This window comes from Eleutherodactylus coqui, chromosome 8, assembly GCF_035609145.1.
Source record: "Eleutherodactylus coqui strain aEleCoq1 chromosome 8, aEleCoq1.hap1, whole genome shotgun sequence".
NCBI classification, from domain to species: Eukaryota; Metazoa; Chordata; class Amphibia; order Anura; family Eleutherodactylidae; genus Eleutherodactylus; species Eleutherodactylus coqui.
The window spans coordinates 22,965,216-22,980,652 of NC_089844.1; the positions used below are offsets into that span (position 1 = coordinate 22,965,216).

General features: G+C 46.7%; 1 protein-coding gene across 1 annotated transcript; it reads right to left on the reverse strand.

The window, feature by feature from the left end:
- Positions 1-491: 491 nt before the first annotated feature.
- LOC136576202 (TGF-beta receptor type-2-like) lies at positions 492-11,595 on the reverse strand. Its single transcript, XM_066575290.1, has 7 exons — positions 11,459-11,595; positions 9,108-9,258; positions 7,906-8,108; positions 4,972-5,777; positions 3,668-3,809; positions 2,115-2,242; positions 492-1,864 (listed from the first exon to the last, which is right to left on the reverse strand). The coding sequence occupies exons 1-7, from the start codon at positions 11,496-11,498 to the stop codon at positions 1,709-1,711; spliced, it is 1,626 nt and encodes a 541-aa protein (XP_066431387.1). The 5' UTR covers positions 11,499-11,595; the 3' UTR covers positions 492-1,708.
- Between the last annotated feature and the right edge of the window lie 3,842 nt (positions 11,596-15,437).

The window sequence follows — 15,437 nt, forward strand, 5'->3', positions numbered from 1 at the left end:
GGCCCCCTACGGAGCAGCGGGCCTGGGGCGTCTCCTGCTGCACCCAGAGAACAGACGTCCCACAAACCGCCTGATGGAAGAATGAGAATAAATAGTGAATTGTCTCCGGCCTGAGTTATTTTTCCCTAGTGCCGATGTTGATGACACTTTCTTCATCATTTGGGGGGTGATTCCTATGTAGATCGGTCGGGTAGCTATTTATTATATGGAGGGGTGTGACGTAACTACACTAGTAACTGCAGCTCTGGAGGGGACTAGAGTATAAATCATGATATAACCGCACTACTTAAAGCAGCTCAGTCTGTGAGTCTGAGCAGCAGTATAATAAGACAACCTTGTGTCTATCGAGTAATGTGGCAGAGCGTAGCAGCCGCTCCCTCTTGGTAAGATCAGTCAGACCCCACTAATAATGATGTATTTCATCTTAAGGGTGTGCCCAGTTTTGCAATCTTGTTGCTGCTGTAGTGGATTTAATATAAAAAAGGAAGCAATTTTGCAAATGGATATTTTATTTAAAAAATCTCCTGTTTTGTGTCCACAGCTCCTGAGTAAGTTTATATGTCTCCATGGTGACAGACAACAAGCAATCCCTGCGTAGTCTGGTCCCTCAAGTACAAAAACATTTTCTATCTGCCGTCTCTTGCTGGCTGTAGATAGACTGAGTGGACTTCAGCTTGAAGGCTCCTTTCACACGGGATGGAATATTTCACATCTGTGCTGTGGGAGTTTCTGTCCCGGAATTTTGGATCAAAATCCCCGCGGCGAACAGCGGATTTTAATGTGGAATTGCCGGCAAAACTCTTGACGTTTTTAACAGGAGCCGTGTGGCTTTTGCTGCTGAGTATTCTATCCAGTGTGAAAGCACCCGAGGGCTAGATCCACACGGGACGGATCTGATGTGGAATGACTGCAAGAAGAAATGCAACATTTCGTGTAGATTGTGAGGCTGAATCAATGCCCCCATTTGAACAGGTGCCCAATCTGGTGCCATACCTGACATGCTGCTGCGGCTCTGCAGGTCACTTTCCTCAACAGATTTTTTCTGCAGCGTGTAGGCGAGATTTCTAAAATCTCGTCTACTTTGCTGCTACTGTAAATGCCATGGATTTTCTATGCCGAGGGTCGGTGCGGCAAATTCTTCCCGTGTGGATATAGCCTAAGGCTGCGGGGGGTTTGTTTGTAGCCTGTGTCCATGGCGGTACATAGCTCTGCAGAAGAGCTGATTACACTGAGCGGTATGGTTTTAATCTAAATGGCTCGTTGCTCTGGATCACACTGGCTGCACGTATAAAATAAACCCAATCAGAAGTCGCCGCGGTTGTGTACGTATAATTACGGTCTGCTTGCGCTTCAGTTTCTCCTGGACGGTTTGAGCAATTGCAGCCTGATAATATCAGCCCCAACACGAAGTTCAACTATTTCTTACGTCAATAAGTATCCTAGACAGTCCAGCCTGTCACCCAGCTTTCCCCAGACCCTGAATGCCTTACAGCACTATGTTGTTTCTTCTGCTCCATCTACTATGGTGCTGCTCGGTGTCACTCCACACTGCAGTTCTGGTATTTTATTCAAGGACGATGGGCCAAAGGATAAGCAGCTAGAGAATAAGGTGATGCTTCAGAGCAGGGGATTGTGGGAGTGTGACTTGGATCTATGGGGAAGGTTCCAGCAGATCTTTAACCCCTTGCCTGCATGGGGCCCACAGCGATCATTGGCTAAAGTAAAAGATGGAGTGCAGGTTGCTGCTGGCGCTGTCTATCTGTCTCATTAAGATGAAGCGCTCGGCCATACAGTGTGCGGTCAGACGAGCCTCGGGGTCGTGGTCCCAGCCCTCGATGATTGTATCACACAAGATGTCCATTCCCTGGAAGAAGTTGAGAGGTTAGTGGGTGGGGCTGAAGTCTGTAGCTCCTCCCTAGTAATGTGTCATATATTCAGCGTTGGAGTATTTGGCGCTTGTTGGTGCGGTTACGCAGTTTGTATGTTTGCTTTTTGCATTACAGCCACAGTAGCGTGTGCCGGCATACGTGTATTTCACTCTGGAGCTGCTGATATAACGTGTGGATGACGTCAGCAGCGATAATCTGATGTTTGTGACCCCTCCCCAGTCTCACCGGGTGTCTCCTCCAGCTGTCGGGAATGTCCGGCCGCCCTCTTCCATGTAACACCATATCTCTCATGGTTTCCACACATGGCTGCTGCTGAACCATCGACCCAAAGGGTAACTCGTAGTTCTTCACCTCTGGGAAAGAACAGATATATGTAAATTAGATTTCTTAAAGTGACAGTCACTGTAATTAAAGTGAAGCTCCACCTGCAAATCACATCATCATAGCCGATCCCTCTAATTTATCTTCATCACCTTTTCTATTGTTTTCACTTATTCCTAATCTGTACTGTAGAAAAAAAAATCTTGTTCCTACCTGAAAACAGTCAACAAGCTGCTGTTGGTGGAGCATACCATGACACCTAGAGGTGATGCTCATTAACTCCCCTGCAGTTTAGAAGGACCGCTGGTTCTACAGTAAAAGGATATTACAGTTTTGGATAAACAGCTTGTCCAACTTCAAATGGTTATAGCTCGGGTTCTATCAGTGGTGCTGACATGCTTTTGGGTTAAATCCAAGATTCTTAGCTTGTCTGTAGTACCAGCTGTTTGAAGTGGGGTAGGGAATACTAAATCCACAGCTGTCATATCTGTGGATAGAGCAGAGGGGCAGCGGACAAGTGAAATGTATAAAATTTATTGAATACATTATACGTACCCAACATTGGATCCTATAATGAACCAGAGCTCGTCCTGAAAAATACAAGGCGTCATATAGCTACACTGATAAAAAAAAATATATATAAAACATTATGATTGCTGCAACACAAAGGGGAAATAATTTACCGGCTCTTACGACTATAAAATCAGTTGTCAATAAAAGTCTCGGCCTGGATTAGGTATTTAGTAGTTAATGATCCATCAGATCTGTCGCAAGACGCCAATATGCACTCAGCGGCATGTGCCAGCGGATTTGTCAGCAGCAGCTTATTGATGGTTTTCAGGAGGCAACATTTTTTTAATGGTAAAAGGTGGAGCTTTACTTCAATTATCAAATGACATGAAGTCTGTATATCCATGTCTGGGCGGCATCCGGTTTCTTCCGTAAACTTTCATCCACACGGTTTGCGCCATTATTTCTGTAGCTCCGACTTCCCTGAGAACTCATGATAAGAGTCCTCCCCTGACCTGCTTTACACCATAAAAGATATCCCAACCAAGCGCTCCAAGTGCCACCACTTCAATCTCCTGTCACCTCTCATAGTCTTCTCTAGAGCTGCGCCTTCTCTCTGGATCACTCCCATCATTACCTCGGACTGTTCCAGTCTGTTCACCAGTTTGTCTAGATCAGTCCTCTCCAACCTGTAACTTTCCTACAGTTGTAAAACTACAACTCCCATCATGTTAAGGCAACAGCTGAAGAGCCACAGGCTCATTCTAGATGGAAGGTCAATATTGGAGATCCATAATTGGCTTCTACCTCATTTGTTTTTTGCCTTCCTATAACCCTTCACATTGGGGGGGTGGAGGGTTATAGGCTGAACTGGATGAACGTAAGCCTTTTTTCGGCCTTACATACTATGTTATGTTACTATCCAGAGGAAGTCCCACAAGCCTCACCTCCTATTGCTTCACACCTGGATGCCATTTCCCATAACACCAGTGCCAAGGAGTAAACATCCATCTGCTTGAAGGACTCCATATCCTCCAGGTTCACCCGGGATTCAAGGACCTCAGGAGCCATGTAGCGCGCCGTCCCGACCTGCATAGGACATAGAAGGTGTCTGAGCAGTGACCCCAGGGCGTTCTACAAGGCTGTAAAGCTCTGAACAGTCACATAAGTACTGATTACTCATAATGTAAAACCACCACAGGGTGAAGTAAATAATACAGATTATCTGATAACAATGGCATGTGTTGGGGTGGAATTAGGCCAAATAGTGATGGGTAGATGACGGGGTCAGAACATCTCCAGAGCGGAGGAGGGGTCGTTGGGATGTATCACGGGCGCATAATGGGAGAAAACAGTGTTCGCCTGAATCCGCCCTGATTGAGATGATCAAATGAGATCCATGGAGGCCGCACTGAGCAACTTACAGGATTTGCAGCTAACATCTAGTGAGATACCACAGGGATCCACTTCAGAGATGTCGTGGATCCAGGTGACAGGGTTAGAGCATGAGGGGAAGCTACACAATATCAGACAGGTGGTTTTAAGGTTATGGCTGATTGGTGTATCATGTTCCCAAATATAATGTGACTATGATATTACTGCACTAATACAAATACACTATCCTACCAAATTTAATAGGACACCTGAGCAAGAGTCACAAGTAGTATTTATTTCCATATGTTAATACTTAGTGTGGCTCCTTTGGCCCTAATGACATTGGATACTCGCCATGGTGTACTTTCTCATTTCTGATACACATCAGCTGGTATTTCCCTCCATTCATCCTGCTAATGTCTGAAAAAATCTTTCAAAGAAGATGGATGCTGTTCATATTTCCTGACCCGACGTTTCAGTTCAACCCAAAGATGTTTAGTAGATGGAACATCCATATTCTCAAACCAATGTAAAACAGTGTTGGATTTGTGACGCGGCGCGTTGTCTTGTTGGAAGTATGGCCGACCATTCCCAGAGTATTGCCACATTGTCGGCAAGATATTAATGTCAGGGTACACAGAGAGTATCCGATATCATTAGAGCTAAAGGAGATCTCCCACCCCCCCATTCCTCCCCGCTCTCCCCCGCCGGCACCTGAATCTTTAGAGACGAGCGGGCAGGTACTCGCATAAGGCACTACTCGCTCGAGTAGTTTGCCTTAGCGAGTACGCTCGCTCATCTCTATTAGAGAGCCTTTAGGCCGGACTAGGAGTAGGGGCCCCCAGGCATGGCACTGACCACTTCCAGATGACCTCACCTGTCCACTGTTGGCAAAGTCATCTGCAGTAAGTAACGGGTCCAGTCGGAGGGCAATGCCAAAGTCGCACAGCGCACACTCTGAGTCGCTCTTCACCAGGATGTTACTGCTTTTGATGTCACGATGAGCTATGGCCACTTTGGAGGTGCCGCATGGGGTGTAGTCACTGTGCAGATGAACCACACCACTTACAATGGATTCGGCCATTTTCAGCAGAGACATCCAGCTCAGGAGCTGGTGGGCTAGGTAGTCCTTGAGGTTGCCCCTGGCGTGGTACGCGGTGATGATCCAGTACTCTTTGTGCAGACCGCTGCCGCGCTCCTCCATGGTGATGAACTGCAGCACGTTCTCGTGCTTCAGGTTGGCGTCAGTGAAGATGCTGCTCTCGTTCTTCCAGGAAGAGTATTCTTGAGCAGGAAAGATCTTCACGGCCACCGCCTCGTAGTGCCCAGACTCGGTGTGCTTCAGCTTGGCTCTCCACACCTCAGCGAAGCGCCCCTTCCCTACACGATGGTCGAGCTCTATGGGCAGCAGTTCGGTGTTGTGGTTGATGCTGTTGGCGCAGGCCATACTTATATTACATTGAGACGTGGAAATCAGTGATGAGGACAATTTGTTCTGTAACCGGATGCTACTACAACCGCCCCTGCATGCTGCAGTCACCAGCCATGACTCGGGTCTCTTCCTCAGCCTATGGGTACGGTAAAGATAGAAGAGGCTGGTGACGGTTATTGCCAGCAGGAGAGGAGGGATCAAGCTGATGGCTGCCACCGGCACGGCCTCCCGGCTATGGAGCAGCGAGTAACCTGGTGGGAAACATGAGAGCAATAGAAGACGAGGTGGAGAAGACAGACATATACCCCAAAAGGACGGCAACACCCTACACTCATTCCCACCGTGTGGGCCGTCCGCTGACCAACCGCAACATTCATCTGTTGTCTGATTGCATCTTTTATGTGGACAGTTAAATAAACAGATGTCAGCAGCACATCGCTCCATGTGGTCATTGTACAGCACTCTTATGTGGGCACCATATGGTACTATTATGTGTGGTCATTGTACAGCACTCTTATGTGGGCACCATATGGTACTATTATGTGTGGTCATTGTATAGCACTCTTATGTGGGCACCATATAGTACTATTATGTGTGGTCATTGTACAGCACTTATGTGGGCACCATATGGTACTATTATGTGTGGTCATTGTATAGCACTCTTATGTGGGCACCATATGGTACTATTATGTGTGGTCATTGTATAGCACTCTTATGTGGGCACCATATAGTACTATTATGTGTGGTCATTGTACAGCACTTATGTGGGCACCATATGGTACTATTATGTGTGGTCATTGTATAGCACTCTTATGTGGGCACCATATGGTACTATTATGTGGTCATTGTATAGCACTCTTATGTGGGCACCATATGGTACTATTATGTGTGGTCATTGTATAGCACTCTTATGTGGGCACCATATGGTACTACTATGTGGTCATTGTATAGCACTCTTATGTGGGCACCATATAGTACTATTATGTGTGGTCATTGTATAGCACTCTTATGTGGGCACCATATAGTACTATTATGTGTGGTCGTTGTACAGCACTCTTATGTGGGCACCACAGAGTACTATTATGTGTGGTCATTGTATAGCACTCTTATGTGGGCATCATATAGTACTATTCTGTGTGGTCATTGTACAGCACTCTTATGTGGGCACCATATGGTACTGTTATGTGTGGTCATTGTACAGCACTCTTATGTGGGCACCATATAGTACTATTATGTGTGGTCATTGTACAGCACTCTTATGTGGGCACCATATAGTACTATTATGTGTGGTCATTGTATAGCACTCTTATGTGGGCACCATATAGTACTATTATGTGTGGTCATTGTATAGCACTCTTATGTGGGCACCATATGGTACTATTTTATGTTCACTTTATGTCACTCTTATGTAAGCACTGTGTGGTATTGTTTTAATAACTATGTGGCACTGTCATTTATGTGTGCACTGTATAGCAGTCTTATACAGTGCCATGTAGTGACCACATATCACTCATTTGTGGGCACCATGTGGTACTGTCATGTGTACACTATACAGCACTCTTATGTTTACTGTAAGTCACTCTTATATGGGCACCATGTATTACTATTATGTATTCATTGTAAGTCACTCTTATGTGGGCAATACAGTATACGGCACTGTTACGTGTTCCCCATATAGCACTCTTATGGGTCCCGGATATGCCACTGTTGGGGCCCTTTTGCACAGGATGATTGGCAGCAATCATCCCTCCTGCGCTCTCATACGGGGGCGATGATCGCTCAGCGCATGGAGGCGGAGCGGGCCAGATGTCCCTCCAGCCACCAACCTACAATCACAGTAAACAGGCCGTGGTTTATAGATGACGCCCCGCCTGTTCACACCGGGCGATTGTTATTTATTTATTCCTGTTGAAACTGAACGAAGAACGATAAGCGAAAGAATTCTCATTTGTGGGTCAATCGCTGGTGGCATTTACACTGAATGACTATCGTTCAGATTCCCGGGATCCAGCGATAATCATTCAATGTAAAATCGGCTGTCTGTCAGTCTGGCGGTATATTCACATGGCCGATCCCCCCCTTCAATGTACAGTCTAGAAAAATTGCTCTGAAATTGATACAATCTTTCAGGAAAATAGTTTGCAAAACCGGACCAAATCAGACAATCTGAATTCAAACATATACCCTTGCAGATTTAGGTATCATATAGTACTATTTGGCGGTATTTTGTGCCACTTTCCGTTGGTGTCTACGGCTGGACTGTGTATCACAAACCCCTCAGCAGTACAGATGTGAGAACTACAGAGGAGCTGCTCGCTATCGCCCCCCCATGATGATGTGACGCTGCGGGGCGGTGCCACCAGGCGTCGCACTCCTCACCGTTGCTTTGGTTGTAGAATATGAGTTTGTCGTTGCACTCCTGTTCTTCCACGCAGCCGCACATATAGAGGAGTCCGGAGTCGGCGGACACGGCCTGCATCACGCAGCGTGCGGTGTTGTAGGGGGGCAGCAGGATGTTCTCCAGGGGGAGGTGAGGATGGTGGCAGAGGGTCATCACCTGGACGCTCTCATTATCCTGCTTCCTGCAAGAGAAGAGCTACATGACTGCGAGCTCCAACCCTCACCGCGACTATACAGGGGGCGCTACTACAACCGCTGCATGCAATGTCCGGAGAAACCGCAAGAAAGCGTCTGGCTATGTCATATGTACACGGGCGAGCGCGATATTGGCCCGAGAAACTCAGACCGATATGGCGGTTGTGAACGTACGATTTTCCCTGCGATTGTAATGCGTTTTGCGAGAGCGCATCACATCTCTGCACATGCGGTTTTCATGCGTGTTTTTCCCAATTCTGCTCTTACATCTTATCCTTTAGTCACCTCAAGAGCTGCAGTTACAATTCTGTCCACTGCTGATGCGACAATGCGCGGGACTCTGCTGCACAGCATTCTGGGAGGATTTTTCTACATCACATGATGGTACATTTTCTGATTTAACCCTTTGCAATCCAATTTTGGATCCAGGGTTTCCTAGGGGGCTTTCTCTTTCTGCCATTATACAATGGCGCCATCTGCTGGCTAGAGCCAGTACTGTGGTATGTGAAATGCTGGAGAGGCACACCGACAACAGAGCGGCCAGTAATATACAGTAAGAATATCCTGCCGTACGTCTTCCGACATCAGAGCTGTATGGCCTTCAAATCAGAATGTCTTTAGACGTCAGACAGTGGATTGGAAAGGGTTAAAGACTACAATTCCCAGGATGCAAATCACCAGAACATGCTCGCCTGACCCAGAAGCCCATCTGTGTGATGGAAAGTTCTGGAACTGTTTATATGTCAGTGAATAGAACCTTTGTTATTTACATACAGTTATCAGTGTGGATGATAATCGCAGACGCAGCCTATCTCACTCCTGCCTTATACATTGTAACAAACCCTCATTAGTGTGAGCAGGACCAATTCATGGAAGGGCTTCAGTCTATAGATAAACACCGATGTTATTATTCACTGACATCAAGCAGAGATAGTGTGGCCGAGGGAGATGATGGGGTGCAGTAGTAGAGAGTGGCGGCTTCTTACCAGACGGTAACGCAGATCTCTTCTGCCGTCTCGCAGTAGGAGCTCAGGCTGCAGTTGGTGTAGCAGACGCCGCCCTCACACACCGGCTGAGAGTTATCGCACCATTTACACAGGTTGGTCCGCGTGTTACGGTGAGCCGCCGCCAGCGACACTGCGGTGAAAAAACGGAATTATCACAGAGCCGACCACATCTGTCAGATAGAAAGGCCTCCACCTGGGAATATATACTCACAGTCTACGGGTCACCAGCAAGTGCTTAACCAGCCTCTCCTACCTGCCATCATGTCCTGTACTCCAACCACATCCAGAGCTGCACTCACACTTCTGCTGTCACATAATGTCTTATACTCAATTCACATCCAGAGCTGTACTCACAGTTTTACTGACACGTCATTTATTATAACCCCAGTGACATCCAGAGCTGTACTCACAGTTCTACTGACACATCATTTATTATAACCCCAGTGACATCCAGAGCTGTACTCAAGCCCTTCTGTTACATAATGTCTTATACTCATTTCACATCCAGAGCTGTACACATATTTCTGCTGTCACATCACAACCTATACTCCAGTCATATCTGGATGTAATCTTATACTCCAGTCACATCCACAGTTGTGCTACAATGTATTATACTCTAGTGACATCTAGAGCTGCACTTACATTTCTGCTGTCATATCATGTCTTATACTCAATTCACATCCAGAGCTGTACTCACAGTTCTGCTGTCACGTCATGTATTATAACCCCAGTGACATCCAGAGCTATACTCACAGCTCTTCTGTTGCATCGTGTCTTATACTCAAGTCACATCCACAGCTGTACTCACAGTTCTTTTACATCTTGTGTTATACTCCAATCATATCTAGTGTTGCACTCACAGTTCTGCTGTTACCTCATGTAATTATACTCCATTGACATTCAGAGCTGCACTCACAGTTCTGCTGTCAAAACTTGTCTTATACTCCAGTCACATCCAGAGCTGAACTCACAGTTCTGCTGTTACATTATGTGCTATACTCCAGTCACATCCAGAGCTGCACTCAAAGTTCTACTGGTTTCTTATTAGCCCACTGGCTGCACAACCGAACATCTCTTTGCTGCCCCCTGGTGGTCCAGGGGCTGTGCACAGCATACATAAAATGGTTTGTACACCAATACCATAACCCAGTACAGAAAGAAAAGCTGTATCTCCCAGAATGCAATACAGCAGAGCTAAGTGCATTCAGGGACATCACCAACCTGTTATGGAATATATATGGCTACTAATGGATCTTAGGCAGCAGAATGTTCACTGCAGCTCTGACTGTGACTGGAGTTTGACACATGATGCAGCAGCAGAATTGTGACCGCAGCTCTGGGTGTGAGCAGAGTATAATGTATGGTGTAAGGACACCTGTACTGTATCTCAGTGTCATCCCATTCCCTCTGACTTTGTTCTTCTTGTGCTCATATTTTGTGAGCTGCTTTGGTTCCAGTAACATCTGGACGCCGCTCGTCTCATGCGGCTAATCATTATGGCGCCGTGCTCAGCTGCCATTAATTAGTCTATTGATGAGGATGTAGCTCTGGTTATAAACATCTGTTAACTGTCTCAGAACCAAAGCGCAGCAGAAAGTGATCACAAAGATGCAGCAGAGCCGTAATTTGTATTGTTTGTAGAGGCTGTAACAACCGCAGACAGCAGCAGAAATAGAAGCTATATACGGTGCTGTGCAAAAGTATTCACCCCCCGCCAGATCATGTAGATCTCATCTCACAGCAGAACGCAATAACACCTCACTGCAGCCTAAAAGATCAGCAAATGTTCTCCTACTCCTGTACTAAGCTGGAGTCATACTGCAGAGCTGCACTCACTATTCTGCTGGTGGAGTCATTGCGTACATACATTACTTATCCTGTACTGATCCTGTGTTATACTCCAGAGCTGCACTCACTATTCTGCTGGTGGAGTCACTGTGTACATACATTACTTATCCTGTACTGACCCTGAGATACATCCTGTATTATACTCCAGAGCTGCACTCACTATTCTGCTGGTGGAGTCACTGCGTACATACATTACTTATCCTGTACTGATCCTGAGTTACATCCTGTGTTATACTCCAGAGCTGCACTCACTATTCTGTTGGTGGAGTCACTGTATACATATATTACTTATCCTGTACTGATGCAGAGTTACATCCTGTATTATACTCCAGAGCAGCACTCACTATTCTGCTGGTGGAGTCACTGGGTATATCTGCCCTATATCATATCCCATTATAGTGTCCCATCTTTACCCCCCATATAGTGTACAGTGCCGGCAGCCTGGATAGTATACTGTTAGTTCTGCAGGGTGGGCTACTCACAGCACATGAGGAGGGTAGTGGTCCCACCACAGACCCCCATGCTGGAAGTCTCAGATCATTGTTCCTGGCGGTCTCAGAGCAGAATCCATCCACCTCCTCCATCTGCAGGGTCTGGAGTCTGGGAGGGAAGAAAGGGGGAACAGCTATGGAGGAACCAGCGGCCAATGAGCGAGGTGCACAGAGCCAGCCAAGTCTGCAAACTGTCCCTCCCCATAGAGCTACAAAGTCTAATCCTCATACGATAGAACCCTATACTACTCTGCAGATATACTGATATACTGTATATATAGTTACACACTCGCTATATAACCCAACCCTATAGAATCTGTCAGAGCCAGCAGTCACCTGGTGGCGGATCTAGGGGACGTACACTGGATCTGTTTTTATATTGACTTGTATACAGTGAGCTCCCCTAGTGGTGGCTGTATATATCTGTATACAATGAGCTCCCCTAGTGGTGGCTGTATATATCTGTATACAATGAGCTCCCCTAGTGGTGGCTGTATATATCTGTATATAGTGAGCTCCCCCTAGTGGTGGCTGTATATATCTGTATACAATGAGCTCCCCTAGTGGTGGCTGTATATATCTGTATATAGTGAGCTCCCCCTAGTGGTGGCTGTATATATCTGTATACAGTGAGCTCCCCTAGTGGTGGCTGTATATATCTGTATACAGTGAGCTCCCCTAGTGGTGCCTGTATATATCTGTATACAGTGAGCTTCCCTAGTGGTGGCTGTATATATCTGTATATAGTGAGCTCCCCCTAGTGGTGGCTGTATATATCTATATACAGTGACCTCCCCTAGTGGTGGCTGTATATATCTGTATACAGTCAGCTCCCCTAGTGGTGGCTGTATATATCTGTATGCAATGAGCTCCCCTAGTGGTGGCTGTATATATCTGTATACAGTGAGCTTCCCTAGTGGGGGTTGTATATATCTGTATACAGTGAGTTCCCCTAGTGGTGGCTGTATATATCTGTATACAGTGACCTCCCCTAGTGGTGGCTGTATATATCTGTATACAGTCAGCTCCCCTAGTGGTGGCTGTATATATCTGTATGCAATGAGCTCCCCTAGTGGTGGCTGTATATATCTGTATACAGTCAGCTCCCCTAGTGGTGGCTGTATATATCTGTATACAGTGAGCTTCCCTAGCGGGGGTTGTATATATCTGTATACAGTGAGCTCCCCTAGTGGTGGCTGTATATATCTGTATACAGTGAGCTTCCGTAGTGGTGGCTGTATATAGCTATGTGTAGTGAAGTCCCCTAGTGATAGATGTATATATCTGTATAGCATGAGCTCCCTCTAGTGGTGGTTGTATATCTCTATGTGTAGTGAGGTTCCCCAGTGGTGACTTTATATACCCTGTTTCCCTAAAAATAAGACAGGGTCTTATATTAATTTATGCTCCAAAAGATGCGCTAGGGCTTATTTTCAGGGGATGTCTTATTTTGATGATAGCGGGACTACCCAATCTGTATGTGAGAGCCCAGTTGTTTTTGGTGTTTTTACTGCCTTCTCTGAGCAGTAAAAGCTCTGACAGCCCCCGGCCGCCGACACAGGATCACTTCCTGGTTACAGGAGTCAGAAATCCCACCTCCACAAAGCGATGATTGTGATTGGTTCTTAGAGAGCTGCATTGATTGGATGAGCCGTGGACTGCGGAAACCATGCTGGGGCTCTGAGGGGTAGTGGGAAGATCTGAACCGAGTTTACTGGGTAAGTGCGCAGAGCGGAGGCGGCGGCTCTTCACTGACATTTCTGAGCAGGTCTCGAAATAGAACATGCCGCCATTTGTTTTCTGCGTGGGATTTCACGCAGACAAATCGCGGCCATCTGCCTAGGATTGCGTTTTCTAATGCAACCCTATAGCAGTGGCCACGGGCGGAAATTCTGCGGGAAATCCCGCCGTGGAATTTCCGCCCGTGTGCAGGGGGCCTAAAGCATTGGATGGTTGGATTCTGCATGTGGGAGCCCTCAGCGGAATCCGACCCTGTGCCCAGCTGGCATCCACGAGTACCTGTCATTTCTTCTACTTTTCTGTACTGCAGATGGTACGCACGGCTCACCATCTGACATGCGCAGTACAGATTTTTTTCAAAAGCCCCACTTTTTCCACGTCATCCCCTCCCTCTGTGACATCATCAAAATCTTGCAATATAATCGTGAAGAGCCCGACGGGTTACCATGGCAACAGGACACCAGGTACCGGCGTCCTGTATTGCCAGTGCCTGTAATTGCTGTAACAGGCAATAAGGCATTGCTGGACTTCTGTCCTGTAATGCCTTATCATAGCGATCAGAGCTGGTGTGGTGCAAGTGTAAAATAGTGTAAAAAAAGATTAAAAAAATACCATATTTTTCGCTTTATAAGACACACTTTTCCCCCTTCCAAAGCGGGGGGGGGGGAGGGAGTTGCTGCGTCTTATAAAGCGAATGTGCCAAAAAATTCGTTCCAATCTCCATTTTTAGTGCGATCGTGAATTTAACGTGCGAACGCGATTTAGTTTGCGCGATTGCGTGTTAAACTCGCGATCGCACAAACAAATGTGTGACCAGTCTCCTCCCCACTGCCGCCCATATATACCTGTGATTGTTCTTGAGCACCGGCGGGTACTACTGCTGCTCCCCGCCTCCACCAAACGGCTTCCTTCCTTCCCGCTGCTGCACACAAGCGCCGCTGTGATATGGAGCGCCGGTTTTTCAGACCTCTGCTGCTCCCTCTGCTCCGTCACCGGCACTAACCCTGCGCTGTCCCTGGGTGAGTTCAAACTTTTCCCCCCTATTTTCCCGCTCTAAAACGGGGGTGCGTCCTATAGAATGAAAAATACGGTAATGTACAAAAAAGAAAAATGTAAGAAAAAAACCTTTTATGTGCTTTTTCTCATATTAGCATAATTTTTTTTTTCAATTAAAATCCCACATCTTTGGTATCGACATATCCATCACGACGCGCACAATAAGCTGAAGACGCTTTCTATCCTGCTCCGCAACAAGCGGGAAAAAAAACCCTAAAAAAACAGACATTTTGCCTCCCAAAAAACGCAATAAAAGTGATCAAAAAAGCCGTATGTACCCCAAAATGGTACCAATAAAAACTACAGTTCATCTTGCAAAAACAAGGCCTCACAGAGCCCGTCCCATGGAGAAATAAAAAAGTTAGAGGACTTTGAATGCAGCAAATGATTTCCAAAAAAAAGGTTTTTATTGCGGAGAAGTGGAAAAACCTAAAAAAAAAAAAAAAATGTTGGTATCGTTGTAATTGTACCGACCCGCGGAAAAAACGTATTCTGTCATTTATGCTGCATGATTAAGGCCGCCTGCACACGGGCGGAAATCCCGCGGCGGGATTTCCGCCGCTCAAAGCCTGCATAGGAGTGCATTACAATACGCACTCCTATGCAGACGGCCGCGGTTTGGCCGCGCGAAATCTCGCACGGCAAACAAGCCGCGGCATGTCCTATTTTTGTGCGGGGCTCACAGAGCCTCGCACAGAAACGTCACTCACCCGGCCGCCGGCTCCGGTCTGCGCATGCGCCGGCTGCCCGGCAGCCGGCACATGAAAGAGCCGGGGCCACCAGGCACAGGTGAGTACGCGCTCGTCTCTGCAGGCGCTTAGGTCGGGTCCCGCGGCGAGAATTCTCGCCGCCGGATCCGACCCACTCATCTGCAGGCGGCCTAACGCTGTAAAAAAAACACAAAAAACTATGGCAGAATTGATGCGTTTTCTCTCCCTGCGGTCATAGAAAAAAATAATAAAAGTTTTACAATATAGTCAATGTACCGATAAAAACTACAGTTCGTCTCGCAAAAAACAAGCCCTCATACGGCCGCATCGACGGAAGAATAAAAAACTTATGGCTTTTGAAAAATGGAGAAGAAATTCCGTTGTGTCCTTAAGGGGTTAAAAATAGAGATGAGCGAACGTACTCGTTTAGGACAATTACTCGGATCGAGCATCGCTTTTTTTGA

Coding starts and splice junctions, on each gene's coding strand:
- LOC136576202 (XM_066575290.1), bottom strand. CDS start 11,498: ATGGGGGTCTGTGGTGGGACCACTACCCTCCTCATGTGCT. Junction 9,259..11,458: donor CACTACCCTCCTCATGTGCT/GTGAGTAGCCCA, acceptor TTTTCACCGCAG/TGTCGCTGGCGGCGGCTCAC. Junction 3,810..4,971: donor ACTTTGCCAACAGTGGACAG/GTGAGGTCATCT, acceptor TGTCCTATGCAG/GTCGGGACGGCGCGCTACAT.